The sequence below is a fragment of the Vicia villosa genome, linkage group LG5, assembly GCF_029867415.1.
Source record: "Vicia villosa cultivar HV-30 ecotype Madison, WI linkage group LG5, Vvil1.0, whole genome shotgun sequence".
Classification (NCBI taxonomy): Eukaryota; Viridiplantae; Streptophyta; class Magnoliopsida; order Fabales; family Fabaceae; genus Vicia; species Vicia villosa.
Genome location: NC_081184.1, coordinates 229667 through 247393, shown reverse-complemented (window position 1 = coordinate 247393; position 17727 = coordinate 229667). Strand labels below are relative to the sequence as shown.

General features: G+C 34.1%; 4 protein-coding genes across 5 annotated transcripts; 2 read left to right on the top strand and 2 right to left on the bottom strand.

The window, feature by feature from the left end:
- The first annotated feature begins 49 nt into the window (after window positions 1-49).
- LOC131601053 (GSH-induced LITAF domain protein) lies at window positions 50-998 on the top strand. The gene is made up of 3 exons (XM_058872773.1): window positions 50-301; window positions 434-560; window positions 711-998. Exons 1-3 carry the CDS (start codon window positions 120-122, stop codon window positions 795-797), a joined length of 396 nt encoding a protein of 131 aa, XP_058728756.1. The 5' UTR covers window positions 50-119; the 3' UTR covers window positions 798-998.
- A 5583-nt stretch (window positions 999-6581) lies between these two features.
- On the top strand, window positions 6582-8884 carry LOC131606075 (probable mitochondrial adenine nucleotide transporter BTL1). Its single transcript, XM_058878359.1, has 5 exons — window positions 6582-6935; window positions 7030-7124; window positions 7333-7666; window positions 7820-8057; window positions 8292-8884. The coding sequence occupies exons 1-5, from the start codon at window positions 6777-6779 to the stop codon at window positions 8543-8545; spliced, it is 1080 nt and encodes a 359-aa protein (XP_058734342.1). The 5' UTR covers window positions 6582-6776; the 3' UTR covers window positions 8546-8884.
- Window positions 8885-9947: 1063 nt separating this feature from the next.
- On the bottom strand, window positions 9948-12523 carry LOC131606074 (reticulon-like protein B22). The gene is made up of 4 exons (XM_058878358.1): window positions 12123-12523; window positions 11896-12037; window positions 11558-11627; window positions 9948-10288 (listed from the first exon to the last, which is right to left on the bottom strand). Exons 1-4 carry the CDS (start codon window positions 12344-12346, stop codon window positions 10170-10172), a joined length of 555 nt encoding a protein of 184 aa, XP_058734341.1. The 5' UTR covers window positions 12347-12523; the 3' UTR covers window positions 9948-10169.
- A 1999-nt stretch (window positions 12524-14522) lies between these two features.
- LOC131601051 (uncharacterized) lies at window positions 14523-17435 on the bottom strand. Of its 2 annotated transcripts, none has more exons than XM_058872767.1 (6): window positions 17311-17435; window positions 16978-17093; window positions 16084-16603; window positions 15419-15826; window positions 15125-15324; window positions 14523-15048 (listed from the first exon to the last, which is right to left on the bottom strand). In XM_058872767.1, the coding sequence occupies exons 3-6, from the start codon at window positions 16523-16525 to the stop codon at window positions 14803-14805; spliced, it is 1296 nt and encodes a 431-aa protein (XP_058728750.1). In that variant the 5' UTR covers window positions 16526-16603; window positions 16978-17093; window positions 17311-17435; the 3' UTR covers window positions 14523-14802. The 2 variants fall into 2 exon arrangements, with proteins under 2 accessions (XP_058728750.1, XP_058728751.1); XM_058872768.1 differs by lacking the exon at window positions 17311-17435 and adding an exon at window positions 17196-17220.
- Window positions 17436-17727: the final 292 nt, after the last annotated feature.

Genomic DNA, 17727 nt, shown 5'->3' with positions numbered 1-17727 from the left:
ATATAACTTTTCCACATAGGCGGTGATTAGGTCAATTGGAAAAAAAACGCGTTTGGAATTAGAAAATATATAATAAGGGTTTGATACTTTGAATTTTGTGAAGAATTGAGAAGAAGAATATGGGTAGAAAAGAAGAAGAAGAAGTTGCTGTGGGAGTACCGGTGTACGAAAGAAACGGTATACCACCTAACGCCTTCATCGGAGATCCCAAAGGTATTCCTATCCAACAGACTATCTACAGAGACACTCCTGCTCCTTTCAATTGTCCTCACTGCGGTCACACCGACCTCACCACCATCAGGTATTTTTATCTGATTTTCAATTTCACAACTATGATACTGCAAATATTGATTTTCAAAATTGATCGTTCTTATTTTATATTGATCGTCTTAAGTTTTTGGAGTCTGATGCTTTAATTTTATCATAAATGTAGATCGAAGATTAGTCTGGCCGCATTCGTTGGATGCTTGATGCCAATGATGCTTGGAGTTTGCTTTCTCTGTCCTTCAATGGATTGCCTCTGGCATAAATATCACTACTGTCCTGATTGCCAACAAAAGGTACTACTAGTTAGTTGTATGATATGAAGCTGAATTAACGTACTTGATTGCATTCAATCACTTTTATTTTTTAAAATTGTAATCATAGTGTCAGTGTCGTGTCCGTGTAGGTAATCATAGTTGATGTAAATGTCTTGCTATTGTATGTAGGTTGCTGATTTTGAGAAATCGGATATCTGTGCTGTGATGGATCCACCAAACTGGACGCAGGAGAGCTATGCATTGTCGAGATACTAGTATGATATTTCTATCTATCACTGCTGAGTTGTAAATGATGATCTTCATATTGCTTTTATTAAGTTTCTTAATAACTAGCTCTCATATGTGTGTACATGGGATTAGAAGGCTTGTTTGCTACTTTAATTTTATTATTGTTATTCAGTTGTATGTACATTTGATGCATAACTTTAATACTCAATCTACATGATTTACAAATAATATACGTTGTTATTTTTTTGGGTTGCAGGTTTCTGTTACTAAATTAAACAAGCATATTTCAATTGTTTTAAAAAAGTTTAATAGTAAACACTCGAATTTACCATTAAATCAAAGATTGTAAAATTTGAAATTGAAATTGGCTTCAATTTGAGATATAGAGTTCCAATATGTACACTCACTAGTTTTGTTGATTAGCTATTGGTAAGGAGATATTTGCAAGGACTGTGAAGTTGATATAATCTGTTACACTAGTTACAATTTAGTTCTTCTCTTGGATCGAAAATCTTTTTAGCAGGGTAGTCAAGAAGTGTGTTTCATTGGTTGGTAACGGCACTACATGGATAGGATATAGAGACTAACATTTGAGGAGGAGATCATTCGGTTTAATTCTTAGCGGTTAGTCTTGCATAAACTATAAATTTGTATGAAGTTAAATATTTAAGAGATGGGACAAATATCCAATGCCTCAAGATTTTGAATATTGACGTCGTGTTCCAATCTTAGTTGTTTTATTATTTGAAATATCTCAGGTGCATTGAACACTAAATCGTTCTTGTATTATGATTACGATATTGAATTATCTTAATAATGCATGCATAATATTAAATATCCATGTAATTGTTACTTCTTTGTAGAATCATTTTTAAAATTAATAAAATGTCATTTGAAATCCAGTATATTTGTTAAGAAATGTTGTTGGATCTAACTCATCTATACAAAATCGGCTTGTATGATGAGTATTATTGTCCGATGTGGGACACTTAACACACCCTTCACGTTCAGGATTGTAGATCTAGAGCGTGGAAATAAAAAACAGATGGCCCGATTAGGAAAACCTGATAGGAGGTGATCCACTGGATCTTGAACGAGACTCTTATCATAATTTGACAACACAATTTGTGAAAGACTTCTTTTCCTCCGATGTAATGAAGTTTGCTAATCCAAATTAGCAATGTTCAATATTTCTTCATTGTTCGCAAGAAGATTTGATCCTTTGATGACTCGTTGCATCACATCTCGCAAGTGAAAGTATTCAAGGGCAAAAATAATTGTTTCATATATCACTTAATGTGTGGTTGACTGAACTTGATATCAGAATTGTCCAAGTGTTATATTCCATGTACTTAAACACAAAGTATTGTTTGGGTCTATATTGATAAACCTCACCTTCTTTAGACCCAAATAGTGTTAAGTTCGTGGCATGGGAGATAATGATTATGAGAAAGGTTGATTATCCCAAAATATCATTCAACTTCAAGTGTTGATTACTTTTACATCATCATCTTGTAACTTATACCTTTATCTTGTGTTTGAGTACATGTAACATGACATTACAAGACTCTTGGACAATCTTGATATCATGTTTAGTAAACCACAAATTAAGTTTACATGAAGCAATAGTTTTCTACCATTAAATACTCTCACCCGCGTGGTGTGATGTAGTCAGATGTCAAAGGATCAAATCTTCTTGACGAAGGTTGTGGATTTTGGATTGACAAACTTCATTACATTTGATAAAAAGAAGTCACTCACTAATCGTGTTGTCATATTATAGTATTAAAAGTCTAAATCAAGATTCGGTGGGTCATATGCTATCGGGTTTTTACTATTGGATCATTCATCATTTATTTTCATGTTCCAGATGTCTAATCCCAAGAGTGAGGGAATGTGTTAAGAGTCTCACATCGGATAATATATGGTCTAAACATATCCTTATAAGTAGGGATAATTCTCGTTCTACAAGTCAGTTTTGTGATAATGAGTTAGGTCAAATTTTAATATGATATTAGAGCCTATCGATCGAACCATAAACTGCCTACTATTTTTATCTACGTACCAAGTCTAAATAAGTGTTGAGCATGAGGGGTGTATTGAGAAAAATTCTATGTTCTATATTGATTAGAGATAGAGACTTGGAAGAATTTATATAGAGGGATACCCCTCACTTTTGATTTTTATATAAAGTGATTTTTAAAAATAATCTAAAGTATAAATGAGTTTAATGATTTTACAACCATGCATTAAAACAAATATAGTATAAATATTTAACATGGCCGTATTTATTTTAATGTAAAATATCTTTTTTGGTCAGACTCTTTAACTTTTTAAAATGTGTCACATTAGTCTTTTCCGTCCATTCTATTAATTAAAATTAATTCTATTAGTTAAAATTAATACATAAGACCATGTGGCATTAACGTGGATGTCATGTGGCTTAGATTAATTTTGTGAATGATTTATCAACGAAAAATCTATCACTAAATTAACTTTTTTTTTCTTGAATATGAATTATGTTCATACAGGTAACTCAAGTTTTTTTTAAGCAAATTAACTTAGCTTATGTTAACTGTGTCCAATTGATTTAGCTCCTGTTTTAATCATTTGAATGGTCCTTAATCTTTTGTTCTTTTAATTCCAATTTTCTTACATAATTATTCTGTTTTCATCATTTGAATGGTCCTTGATCTTTTGTTCTTACAGATCAATTTTACATTTCAATTTAGAGATGTCACAAGTTTTAATTTGAACTTGAAAAAGTTAACTAGTTTTAAATGAGTTTGTCCAACATTTGAAGCAAAATTGTAGTTTTAATTTTACCTATCAATTTTATTTCTTCATAAAACTCACTTATCTAATTTTAACCATGTTGATTTCCAGGCACTCTGACTTTTACTAAGGCCATTCCCTAAACAAATTTACCACCTAGCCATAAAGAGTTGCCTTAAATTTAATTATATGACAGACTAGATCCCTTATAGCACACCATTATTATGTGGAATTCAAAGATCTAACATGTGAAGGCATGCGTCCCTTTCTAATTCAAAAAGCTCTGTTTTCCTAGGAAACTTAGAAATAGAATTTCAAACAACTTCAAACTAGTGTGTCATGATGGATCGACCAAGAATACGAGGATTTAACCTACCATTCCTAAATTATATCAGACATTCTCTTTTTTTATTATTTTAGAAATGTCCTTGGTAAAATAGAAACAAGTTTTTTTTAACGAATTTCGATACAATATTGAAATTCTGGTATATACGGATGACAGGTTAATTTCTCCAAAAATACGGATGGTTTAAAAGAAATATGAAAACAATATTTTGATTTGTTTTGGCTTCATATTTTGGATTAGAGAACTAAGAAGTTGACAATAAAAGCTTGCCCCTATATGAATGCACGATCGGCCTGAATAATTTAGAGATTCTATTCTAATGTTAAAAGATTTCTCATATAAATAATAATATTTTAGTTTTTTCTTAAGCTCCGCGATAAAGGACTAATTTTTTAAAATGAATTTTGTTTGAAGACAGATTTGATGAAGAACATGAAGAAGATATTAAAAGTTTAGAAAAAAATTTAGTGACCGATTTTTCCATCACTATTAAGATTTTTCACTATTAAATCGGTCACAAAATTTATTGTAACACGTCACTTACCACATTATCGAAAATTAACGTCGTTACTACCATTTGAATGGAAATGACTAACGTGATACGTTTTAAAAAGTTGAGAGATTGGAAATGTGTTTTTTTTTAAATTAAGGGACTAAAATAAATTTCGAGTACAAGATATGAGACGGAAAATGACATTTAGTCTTTTTAAAAAGTAGTTAACACAAGATAATGGAACATAGTAATTAGTTCATTGGTTAGTTGAAATAACATAGGAAGGTAGTGAATGAAATGTAAATCTTCTGAAGCTAACTATGTTGTTAAACACAATAACGCCGCCAACTTAAACAAGCTTTCCATCTTTGTTAATCCATTATTTTGCTGAGAAATTTCTAAATTCAAATATCAATCCTCATCCTTTGTTCATGTTTAATCGTTCATGTTTGACATATCATAGTTGTCATCGTGGTGATTATCATCATCAAAGGTAGATGTTATATTACCTATAAATTAAGGTTCAACACAAATATGCAAACAACTAAATGAATAGACAAGACCATAATAGTTGATACAAAAAAAAGCACCCGAAGAACGCAGCAATTTAACTTTTTACAAAAAGCCCCGCGGGGGAAAAACGTTATAAAAGCCATAAAGAGCCAAAGAAACAAAAGGCGAAAAACCCACTCATTGGTTCCCATCTAGGGTTACCTCATCCACGAGTTCTTCCTCCTAACACAAAATGGTCAGATCACCTCCTCCCATCGCCACATCATCGCTAAGACCATCTTGAGCTCCTACTGTCTAAGGAATCATCTGTGCTCTGACGGGAGTTCCTCATCATCATCCACCAATTGATTATTGTAGATTACTTAAAAAACGTCTAGCATGCCCATATCATGTTGGGGATAGAAGAAGAACAAACGTTCTTCGCAAGCTCAAAATAAATACCAGAGACAACCACCACTCCATCCTTAAGCTTTAACACCTTGGCTTAAGCGGAGGGTGTCTTGCAAAGATATCTTCAGAGACTCCTATTTGGCAGTGATTTCCTTGAGTTTGGCCTCTACAACAGTCAACTTGTTCGTCCATGATTCCTTATTTTTTAAGGTTTCCAACAACTTTTGGCTTTGGGAGTACCATCCTTATACTTCTTGAGCTTCACTCTCAACTTGGTTTTGCCCAACTTTCACCTTTTTTGATCGACAATCTCCAACATTAATTCCATCAGTAAAAGGTTTTTATTCATGTCAATTATTGAAGAAGGCGACTTAGTTTTGAGGGCCTTGTAGTCATCGGGGAACTTCTCAAAGAAGTAGATACCATAGCCAATAAATTAGACGATGTCAAAATTAGATTCGATGCACAAAGATGGTTAGATTGGTAGGATCTCTCCAGAAATAGAGCTTCTAATTCTTATAATGATTAGAGTGTGGTTTAAAAATGGATTTTCTCACTAGACCACCTAGGGTTATCCAACCTCTTTTTGAAGTTCTATTGGCGTAAAACAAAAAGAATACTTCAACAGTGGGGAAGATTTTTCAGCCCTTCACATACCATTTTTAAGGCCCTCACAAAGCCCTATCCAAGAAGGCATAACATTAAGGATCCTTAAGACCTCTATTGCAAAGGAAGAAACAAGAAAAAACTCCCATGTCCTTGATAAGGGGAGTCAGAAGAGACAACCATGATGGTTGTCTCTTATGGCGAAAAGGTCTCCAAAATAACCACCTATTTGTCTTCTGAATAAGAGACATCAATCTCCATTCTAAAGGAGAGGATATGATCATCCATGGTATAAAAGGATCCAATGTCTCTAACTTCTTTAGACATGGTGGAAGGGGAAACCATTATCCATGAAATAAATTGTAATACACACAACATACACCTAAAAGCTACAAAGCTTCTCACTTCACATGAGTGCTCTCTCATCACCGTAAACATCATTGTACAAGGCCTCTCGCCATCGTGAGTTAGACCTAACCCACCAGAAAATTATTAAGGTACCTGCTCATCCTTACTATCTTCTTTTTGTTTTATCCAACACACGACTTTTATCTCCTATATCATATCTTCGAAATTAATTTAAAATAAAATTCCTCTTATTTTGAATTTTGTCTATTCAAACATTTCATGAAGGGCAAAATGGTAGTTTTAAGTAGATATTTTTTAGGTATGGGAGATAGAACCCTTGAGTGCATTGAACACGTGCGAAGTAGGAAGAAGTTGGATTTAGCTTAGATTACATGAACACAGTGTCGAAGAATCAAACGGTTCTCCTAGGGTTTCAGATTGCGCCGAATCAGTCCATAATTCAAAACTGAAACCCAAATCATATACAGTCAGAACAAGGACACGACAAATTGAAGAAATTTTGGATAATCCTAGAATGTCTTCAAACACAAAAACTAAAACCCTGTCTTCTTCTTCTTCATCCTCTTCAATCTCACCGCTCCCTGGTGATGATGTTTTCACTATCCTTAAAGACATTGACATTCTTCCTAACTCTAATCTCCATTTTCGATTTCAACTTCCACACCAAGCACAGGTCTCTCTCTTTACCCTACTTTGTTTTCAATCCTATTGTTTTTTGTCTTTCATTCTTTCATTATTATTAACTCAATTATTTTGCTTTTTTGCAGGAATTTTTAGATAAGAGAGAGGTTCGTGAGTTTATGAGTGGTGCCCTAGCTGGTGCTATGACCAAAGCTATTCTTGCTCCTCTTGAAACTATCAGGTAATATATATGCATCCTTTGTCACCGGTTCCGTGCTTCTGATGATGTTTCTGCACAGCTACCAACTAAGCTGGCTTATTCGCACTGTTCCATTGGTTCAATTAATTGTATTTATTTACTATGAGTTTGGTTTTGTGAATTATTCACTTAAACATTATTGCTAATTACTATGTGTTAGTAAAATGTTTTGCATTATTTCAACGTGCAGGACAAGAATGGTAGTTGGTATTGGGTCGAAAAACATCACAGGTAGTTTTGTTCAGGTTGTAGAGCAGCAGGGATGGCAAGGATTGTGGGCTGGAAACATGATCAATATGATTCGAATAGTTCCAACGCAGGCCATTGAGTTTGGCACATTTGAGTGTACGAAACGGGCGATGGCAAAACTGCAAGAGAAATTGAAAAAGAATGAATGTCCCAAGTTGCAGATAGGTTGCCTCAATTTGAGCTTCAACTTATCTTGGATTTCACCAACTGCTGTGGCTGGGGCAGCTGCAGGAGTTGCTAGCACACTTGTATGCCATCCCCTGGAAGTTTTGAAGGTATCTATCTTATTTGAATGTTTTAGATTACTAACTAGAAATGTAAAGTAAATATGAACATCAATATTACACAGCCATACATGGTGACCAAGACACGAAGATGTTGAACTTTATTTTCAATCCTAATTGTCTTGTCTTTGAATTCATTTCCAGGATCGGTTAACTATAAGTCCTGAGATATACCCTAATTTAGGCGTTGCAATTAGGAATATTTATAAAGACGGTGGTATTGGCGCTTTTTATGCTGGTTTATCACCTACTCTAGTTGGCATGCTTCCATACAGTACCTGTTATTATTTCATGTATGACACAATAAAGAAATCTTACTGCCTGACCAAAAATAAGAAGTCTTTAAATCGCGTGGAGATGCTTATGATTGGAGCCCTATCAGGTGAGATATTCTCTATGTTTATAGCTCTTTGGTTTGCTCCCCTGTCCCATACATGATCTATCGATCATATTGGCAATGTAATTTGCTGACATTTCTCTCGATGCATCTTTTTCTTTACCATTTGTGTCCTAAATAAGCTGAACTGAACTTTTGTACTTGGTAATACAAACTGATTCGGGCTAACTTGGTAATACAAATTGATTCGGACTAACGGAGTATTTTTTCCACGCCTAGGTTTTACTGCCAGTACAATTAGCTTTCCGTTGGAGGTAGCCAGAAAGCGTCTGATGGTAGGAGCTTTGCAAGGCAAGTGCCCACCAAACATGGCAGCGGCGTTGTCAGAAGTCATTAGAGAACAAGGTCTGAAGGGCCTGTACAGAGGGTGGGGTGCAAGCTGTTTAAAGGTAATGCCATCCTCTGGAATCACCTGGATGTTTTATGAAGCATGGAAAGACATACTGCTTGTCCACAAGGGTATTTCAGTATAGTCTCAAAAAAGGATAACTCAGTTTTGTACCTCTACAAGTCATGCTAATCAAACCCCTTTTTTTAATCTTTTGGAAATTAAGAAATTACTTCATACCCCCCATTTTTGTTCCTACTAACCAGTTATTTACGCCTAGCTTGTCATTTTGAGTTTTTGGGTTGTTCTCATCAAAAGAGGAAGGATGAGTTGGGATGATTTTGTGTGCTTCTGTTTCTTTCCATCATTACTCCAACATGTAATTTAATTGTATTGGCTGTCTGTCACCATTTAAAGTTTGAATAAGTATTATGTATTAGAATAACATACATGATCGTCAATAAGTATTTATGTTGATTCTTAATGCAACTAAAAATCTATTTTTAATTTAACTCCTTCCCTTTTACAAAAAGTGTCATGGTGTGTTATTTCACATAAATTTATCAAAAGGTTTATTAATATAAAAAATTTCACAGTTTTACCAAATTAATTTTATTAGTTATTGGTTGATTTTCACTATCTCGAACTAAAACTGGACAATAATAATATGAAAATGATACACATAACTTATAGTACTTGATAGTCGACAATTAACTTAAATTTTTGTCTAATTTCTTTTTTTTTATGGGAATTTTTTTTTGTCTAATTTCTATTATATGCATCAACTGTCAAAATAAGAAAGAGGAAGACCTTGAAAAAATCTCAAAATTAACTATTTGGATAGAAATATGGTCATAAATAAAACACTATGACAAGTTGATTTATGTAACATTCGAATTCGAATTATGACAAAAGTTGATTTCCCTCATTAAAATAAAACTACTAATATTAACATTGAAAAATATTTTTAAGTAATTTTAAAATTACAAAATATTAATCAAGTTGGTCTCTATGTTGGTATGTGTAGGTAGTACATTAACATTGTAATGTTCGAATGATAGTATTAAGTTTGTGTAGTGGCTGCCACATTTTGAGGTTTGTACTGTTCTTGTTATGTCTCATTACCCTGATTTGGTGTAGATGTTCATGTTATTTATGCCTATATGACCTCCTGACCTTGCCCTTTTTTAATCATGAATCTGAAACCCAAAAAAATGCCCCATACATATCTTATCTCAAGCATTTGGATTAACTCCTAGATTCTTTTAGTTTTAAAATATAAATTTGTTTATATTTTTAAAATTAATTTTTATAACTTGTTTTTAAAATATTAAAAGTCCACAAACGTTGTGGGGACAAAATCTGGTTTCCCTGCAATACACACACTAATGACATCAAAATAATTCATTGGTAAAAGTTTTTTAGCATTGCAATTTGCACGACAACGATTTGGTTACAATAAATATTAACTTCTGAAATAGTATGGCGGAAAAAGTATCATTCAATTGACTGTATAATAAAATGTAACAATCTTATCTGAAATAGTATGATTGAAAAAGTATCATTCATTTGACTATATACTAAAATGTAACAAATCTTTAGAGGACCATCAATTTCTGTTCTGAAAATCTTGCCATCAAAATGACAGTTTACCCTAGACATTTCTTTTTGGATTGCTATATTCACAATATTATTCACAGGCTTTATTTCAATATAACAACATCATCACTCTAACTATGAAGAAAAAATGCATGTACAAAATGAACAGGTTACTCAATCGTGTCTTGTTCTCCACTAGTGTCGTTTCTTCTTCCCAAGAACCCGGCTAGAGCTGAACTGATTGATTGAGAGCATTCCGCCAACATGTAAAGACAAAACAAGCATAGTCCTGTATTAACAAAATATTAGTCATGCTCTACAATAACTATGAGCATTGAACCCAGACAGCTGAACATGGAAACAATGAAAAGAGTAGAGCTTTCAGCCCATTGATATGGGATTAAAGGATATGTTTTTTCGTTGGTTTTTTTAATCAATGTGGGATGTTTACACTTATTACTTATCAGAGACTGTTCCAAATCAAACAGGTAAATTGTGTACTATATATTAACTATCACAACATAGTTAGTAAAGTAAACATATTTGACAGAGATTTGACTTTCCTAAGGTAAATAGTTAGTAAAATAAACAAAAGTCAAGGATAGATATACAACACTTGTGATTAGTACATATGTGTGTAAGCTGAGTTGTTCACAAGTGGTTGGTATTGCCCACTTTAGAGGAATTAAATCTCAATACAAGACATCACAAATATTCATCAGCATTAAGCCTGTGAGTACTAGAGATGCTATGAAAGTGATCCTGTATCTAACTATTTCTGTTTTTCTAGGAGAAAGCAAATATATCTTACTCAAGATAAGGAACTACTACTTCATCAATAGCTGTTGCAAAACCTTTCCCCCATCTATTATAAGAGGGAATTAATTTTACTTTTGGATAATGTCCAATATTATGTTCTTACTGAAACTAGAAAGCCAGAGGTAGCATTGTCATTTTATAACTTAAATGAAACACATGGGCTCTCTCCTCTATTACTGAAACTAGATATAGATTAAATCTTCACATTCAATTTTAAGGCTAGTAAACAAAACAGTTGACGAATTAAACCCACGTTGTAGGTGCCTCTTGTTGTTGCAAGTAAGCAAACAAAGATGCATATTAATCATTACAAATTTTGGTTCGCAATGAATAGCTTAGCTGGCTTGGCACCACAGAGTTCAGTAATGACAAAATACTTTAAAATACAATCAGAATGAATGTTACGTATTAGGAATCAAAATATGGAGAAAGAAGGGAAGAGAGGCATAACTGCAGAGCTAGGAAAGTCCAAGATCAAAATCATAAAATAAAATAGAACAACGGCGCTCTATTTATATAGGTTGGGACAATGAAGAAGCACTAAGAAAGAGGTCCAAAGTTCAATCCTCCTACTAACAAGTTTCCCCTCCCCACAAACAAATAACTACCAAAATTCCCACTAACTAACCAACAGATTAACTAACAAATCTCCTAATTGAATAATTGCAATTAACCACTTGCTAGATTAGACTAGAGTGGTGATAAATAAAGTAAAGAGGCAAAATAGAAAGGTACGAACCAGCATATGCAATAGTAATACCGAAAGCAAGTCTTCCAAGAGCAGATAATGCATAAAGGCAAAGAATGACCTGCAATTTTTCATCCATAAGTTTGAAATTAGAAGTTAGTAATATGAAAAGAAAAAAAAGAAAAAAAAACCAAGCTGCTTTAACACTTAAGATTGAATACATGCCTAACACATACATAATCAGGGTTTTAAAAAACGGTCGCAACAAAATGGTGTAGGCAAGTACTAATACTGATACCGTTATTCACAATTTTTATGTTAAGAACAAATTCTAATTAATTCACACTGTGACGACCGTGATCGACAGAAATAGATATATAATAGAATACCTTAAGAAAGAGTCTTTTGTCATGGCCGGTAGCGGCAACTCTCAAAACAGACTCAGCGGCACCGACGGTGTTAGCCAAAGAAGCAACAATAGTATTAGCAGTGTCCTGAGATATTTGCCACTCAAGAGGATCCACCGGAACTCTGAAATCGAAATCCAAATTGAAATTGAAACCCTAATAAAGAAGGAAACAGAAACAGAAGTAACAATGAATGAATAGAAACATACTGAATGGTCATTTGGCGGAAGAGAAGACCGAGAATGGCGAGGGAGCAGAGTAGAACAATGAAGACATCGGAGAAAAGAGAGACGATAGCGGAATTCTTGAAAGCGCAGTGATAGTAAACGAGTGTGCCGCAAACCAAGGCTATAATCGGTTTTCCACATTCAGAAGTTCCAGTTCTCGTTCTTTTGGTTTCCATAACAATCTCGCTGTTGTTATTGTTGTTCATTTTTGAAATCTCAGTTGACTTCTTCTTCTGGTTAGGGTTTACAGAACACTTTCTTTCTTTTTTGATGGCGAGTTTTTCTTGTTCTTGTTTGGAAATTGAATGAAAATGATACTAGTCTAATTCTAATCCACTTTAAAACAAAATTACTCAGTCATGTACAAAGATGGTTTTTTTTTTTTGGTGGAAAGTTCAAAGCTTGTTGCTAATTAATTAAACAAAATTCTAAAGACTGCTTTTAAAATAGAATTTAATTGGTTAAGGAAATACTATTCAACTATTTAAAATAGTGGTGTTGTCTATAAGAATCGACTTCTTATTTTTACAAATTACATGAAGAACAACCATTTCTCTTTTGTAGATCTAGATCTATTATTCTATCCTCGCAAGCATCGACATCTCATCCTCCTTTACTAGTGATGGATGATCTAATCTTAATCTACGAGTCTTTCTCTCTGGCTTATCGAGATGAACCTTTGAACCGACCTCCTGTAAAACCCATGGTACCTAGACAATAGATGATTCTCAGCCTCCAACTACTCCAAGTCAATCTCAACATGCAGAGAGCCACTAACCTGCTGAACACCGTGTCCAATTTGGTGGACCAGCAAAACTCTCAATTCCTATCAAACAGGATCCTGAGAACGGAAGAAAATTAGTTGAGCTTTTGCACGAGATCAGTCAAAAAACCTTTCACAAACAACCTAAAACTTTTATGCGTGATCAACTCAATAACCTTATACAAATTGCTACAGTTTTTCCATAAGTTCGACTCAATAACTTTAACTTAAGATTTTTAGCTTGTAATCTTGAAATGTGACAGACATCATCGCGTCTACTGTCCACTAGAAAACGAAACACCATAATCTCTAGGATGAAGTAGTGATTGTTTATGAAGATCTAGAATAGCACGGAGGATTCATAGAAGGGGGAGAAGGTGAGATAGGTGAGCTCGTCTAGATAACACCCTATATAGACGTCAACTTCACAAAATTTGACATACTTTTAGAGTAAGTCTTAGAGAGACATTTCTTGTTAAGGCAAGAACGAATATTCTAAGGTCAGTCCCTAGTGGTGATTTAATGATAGTCCAGTTCAACAAAAATTTGACCTGCTTGATGAAGATTGGGGCTAATCTACCAAGCTTTGTGGAGGAATGTATTTCAAGTGCCTCGAGGACAATGTTGATCTTTTTCGCTATATCTCCCAAAGAAATGTTCAACATCGACCCCATCATCGCATGCCCTAATTGAATATCGACCCTTCCATCAAGTATGTAGTCCAAAGAAAACTATGACAATCACCAGAGAAAGCTGGAGCTACAAGAAACATTATAAAAAAATCTTTATCTTAGAGATGAAATGCATTGAATGGATGTCTAATGTGGTGTTAATGATAAAAGTGTATGGCAAATGGTGCATTTGTGCTGACTACACCGACCTCTGTCGGACTTGCCCCAAAGATTGATATTGTTTCCCACCATTGACAAACTGATGGATAACTCTGTAGGATACAACTTTTTAGCATTCATCGATACCTATTCTAAATACAACCATACCCCCTGCACAAACTGATGGATAACTCTGTAGGATACAACTTTTTAGCATTCATCGATACCTATTCTAAATACAACCATACCCCCTGCACAAACTGATGGATAACTCTGTAGGATACAACTTTTTAGCATTCATCGATACTATACCCCCTGCACAAGAGAGATCCAGACAAGACCGCCTTCATGATTGAACACACCAATTACATGTACAATATAATGTCTTTTGGTTTGAGAAATGAAGGTGCCACTTACTAAAGAATGATTAATAAAGTATTTGAGCAAGAGCTTGGAGAGATGTTGGAGTATACATGAAATATATGATAATCAAGTCCAGCAAAGAAAAGCAACATGAGGAACATCTCTCCACCACGTCCAGCAGTGTCCGACAATATAACATGAGACTTAAAACGAAGAAATGCACCTTCGAAAAAATTATTGATAGTCTTTCCATTGTACACAATATGGTCGTTTAAACTTTTTAACAAAAAAATTAATTAATTTTGTATTGAAAAATATTCTATGTAAAGAAATTATTGTTAAACACAGTATACCTAAAAATAAATTTGTGCAAATGAATATTAGTTCAGTTTATAAAAATTTAACTCCTATAATACGGCAAGAATGTGGAATCAACTTTCTTTGTCACTCATTTTTTAAGACCAAGTTCATTAAGCTTACAAATTTTGGTCTTTTGGAAGATTGTCTTAAGAACCAACTACAATAATCCTTAACTTAAGGCAGTTTGGTTTACAGAGAATTACACAGAAAAACATCCTACAAACTCACAGATATGATATGACACAACAATAATACATTTGATTTAGCAGAAAACGTTGCTAATACGCTTTCTTATACTCATACCTAAGCAGGCGGCGGCTTCAGCAACATTTATCATTCGAAGCAGTTAGCAAGGGAAGAGAATGGGACATGGATCCCTCTCTAACTTACTATTTGATAAATCAAGTTTTTTCATCTTTTCTTCACACCAAAACAGTTGTTCTCTAGTCATCCTTGTCATTCTCAGAACCCTTGATAGAATTTTCGCATCAATTAGGCCAAGCAATAGTTGGATATCCTCGTGCTTTTGTGGCCAAGAACTTTTTCTCCAACCCTTCTTCCTTTTTCGCAGTTCCTTCAGTTTCACCACTTTCTGCATTAGAACAACCCATTAGCATTTTACTATTAGAACATGCATATTAAATAACAGTTTGAAAATCAGAATTTACCTTCTCAAGAGTAGACTGAATCTGATGTAGAGGAGTTGCAAGCTGGTTCTGATTTCCGAACAGGTTGATAACACCATTTGACTTCTTCTTGTCCCTTTTCAGGAAAAGGTGGAAAGTAAGGATAGAGTTTTCAATTATCCTGATCAAATCTGGAGCAAGAACTCTCGTATCTGATTCATCTGTTAATTCGTTATCTGAACCTGAATCAATTCATTATTAACTTGAGCACATCAGAAACAAAAATGCATAATTACATTACATTTGCTGACGAACAAAATGACCAATAAAATTCACCTCTTATATTAGGAACCTGAAGCAGTTTAGGCAAAGTATTCCTTGTGCGAGCATAAATTTCAGGTCGAAGTCCTTGCTCGAAAGGTTCATTTTCAATAAACCTCTGCAATAGAACCTGGAACTGTTGAAACTCCTGTGCACTTCGGTTATAACATGTAGGATTTTCGTGTTGCCAAGATATCTTATAACTCATATGAGAGTATTGACAATGAAGTGCCTCCCAAGTCAAGCAAATTTGACCTATATATGCCGTTTCAATATCCAAGTAGGGACAATTTTCAGGCTGTTGAAGATGTTCAAACTCATCATCTGGTTCTTCAAACCTTTTCAAGGAAAGACACCGCATGGGAGAGACCAGTTTCTTTGCTGTAGTAGATCTTGGAGATGGAGTTGGAGTGTTCTGAGAACCTGACACGGTAAATATGCTTCATATTACAAGATTTGACAAATGTGGATAGGGATAAGATACATTGACACGTAAAAGTTAGAAGATCTTTCCTTGAATTTGTTTTTTCAGGAAAGAAATAAAAAAAAAAGGTAAATTTTGTTGGGTATACAATATCCATTACCATTATTGTTCTAATCGCATGTCATACACTTGTACAGGGATAAAACTACCTTTTCTAATACTTCACCTAAAAAGGAAGCAACAATGAAAAAACTACCTTTTCCGATTTCACTAAGATGCTGCACGCACATCCGATCAAAGAACAGCATTCTTTCACAGTACTTTTCATAAACAGCATCAAAGCCTCGCCACCATTGCTGACCTTCTGCCTCCACATCCCTCCATTCATTAGAACCCGTCTCTCCCTCTTCCTCTTCATCCTCCCCTTCCTCCAGACACGAATCTTCCTCGGGAATCAACACCATAAAACTGTTTCTTCTCAATTCCTTGAGCCTCCTCTTCACCTCATTGGTAATAAAATCATCGTCGTCCTCCTCAGCATCACCAGCAGAATCTGCATTAACTGATTTACACTGATCCAGATCACCACCATTCGGCTTCGGTTCCTCAGGCTCCGGCACTGCCTTGTCTACCAAATCTTTTTCAACACCTCCTTTCTGAGACTTTCTAAACTTGTTTTTAATCTTCAAAAAATCCATGATCTACAACCTCACTTTTCAACAACAAACTACCCTAACCACAACCGAAATACATCAAACGATTTCGATCAAAATAACCTACAAATTACATCAAAACAAAGAGAAAATTAGCTACAAATTATAATGCCAATTAACTGACCAAATAATACACTATAAACAATAGTGTAGCTTCAACCAAACCAACATTGAGTGTTGTTATACAAATAAACAAAAAACCAAAAAAGCAAAACTGAAAAAAAGAACCTTTTAACTTGTTCTAAGGCCTAAAACAACAAAATGAAACTGAAAAAAAAAAAAAAAAAAACCTGTTAACTTCCATTACAATACACTAGTGATCAGCATAGATCACAAGAATGACAGTTCAAAAAATGTGTCCAATTTATAAAAGATCTTAAAAAAGTGTTAAATAAAAAGTTGCTGAAAAAATGAAAAAGAATGGATTTTTGTTTTACCTTTGGAGTAAAACTGCGAAATGCTGAAGATTTAGAGAGATCAGAGAGTAACCGACATAAGAAGCTCAATGTTATGTATCTGAACCAGTTTGCAATTGCATGCACAGTGTTGATTCCTGCATTGAAGTTGTGAAGATGAGTTTGATTCTACAACAGTGTGAAACAGTGAATCATCATAAGAGAAAAAATGGAGAAGAATCTGCAAAGGAGAAGAAAACCCTAGCTGAGCTTGAAGAGTGAAAGAGTAGAAGAGAGTGAAGTGAGTGACAGTAGAAAATATAGTAAATTAAAGAGAGAGAGATTTGATTTCCCAATAAAAGAAAGAGAATATACATAAAAAAAATATAAATGGCATTAATGCAAATGGAACACGAGAAAGGGTGTGAAGAGAGAGAGAGATGAAGAAAGAAGACAGTGTTGGTCGTACGCGGAATATTGTCAGAAAGCAGCGCTAAAACTTGTTTTTCATTAAACAAACACACACAAATCATCTTTTCTACATTAACGTTTTTTAATCAAATTTTGAAATTATAGCTAATTAATATTAGATAAATTTAAATTATTATATTTGCTCACTTACAACTTTAATTTGACCTCAAAGAGGAGCTCGTAACTCAATCATTTCAAAAGCTTCTTGTATTCAATAAATTTGAGAATTTTTAGAAGGATTGGTCAATGAACATTCTTATAAAAGAAAATGAAATTTTTAGACTAACTTCTAATCAAAAGCGAACAAGGCTTAGAGCGGCT

Excerpts from the sequence above, each read along its gene's own strand:
- LOC131601053 (XM_058872773.1), top strand. The coding sequence starts at position 120 with ATGGGTAGAAAAGAAGAAGAAGAAGTTGCTGTGGGAGTACCGGTGTAC. Across the intron at positions 302-433 it reads ACCGACCTCACCACCATCAG|ATCGAAGATTAGTCTGGCCG; the intron begins GTATTTTTATCT and ends TCATAAATGTAG. Across the intron at positions 561-710 it reads GTCCTGATTGCCAACAAAAG|GTTGCTGATTTTGAGAAATC; the intron begins GTACTACTAGTT and ends TATTGTATGTAG.
- LOC131606075 (XM_058878359.1), top strand. The coding sequence starts at position 6,777 with ATGTCTTCAAACACAAAAACTAAAACCCTGTCTTCTTCTTCTTCATCC. Across the intron at positions 6,936-7,029 it reads AACTTCCACACCAAGCACAG|GAATTTTTAGATAAGAGAGA; the intron begins GTCTCTCTCTTT and ends GCTTTTTTGCAG. Across the intron at positions 8,058-8,291 it reads TATGATTGGAGCCCTATCAG|GTTTTACTGCCAGTACAATT; the intron begins GTGAGATATTCT and ends TTCCACGCCTAG.
- LOC131606074 (XM_058878358.1), bottom strand. The coding sequence starts at position 12,346 with ATGAACAACAATAACAACAGCGAGATTGTTATGGAAACCAAAAGAACG. Across the intron at positions 11,628-11,895 it reads ACAAAAGACTCTTTCTTAAG|GTCATTCTTTGCCTTTATGC; the intron begins GTATTCTATTAT and ends GAAAAATTGCAG. Across the intron at positions 10,289-11,557 it reads TATTACTATTGCATATGCTG|GACTATGCTTGTTTTGTCTT; the intron begins GTTCGTACCTTT and ends TTGTTAATACAG.
- LOC131601051 (XM_058872767.1), bottom strand. The coding sequence starts at position 16,525 with ATGGATTTTTTGAAGATTAAAAACAAGTTTAGAAAGTCTCAGAAAGGA. Across the intron at positions 15,827-16,083 it reads TCTTAGTGAAATCGGAAAAG|GTTCTCAGAACACTCCAACT; the intron begins GTAGTTTTTTCA and ends TTACCGTGTCAG. Across the intron at positions 15,325-15,418 it reads TCAGGTTCCTAATATAAGAG|GTTCAGATAACGAATTAACA; the intron begins GTGAATTTTATT and ends GAATTGATTCAG.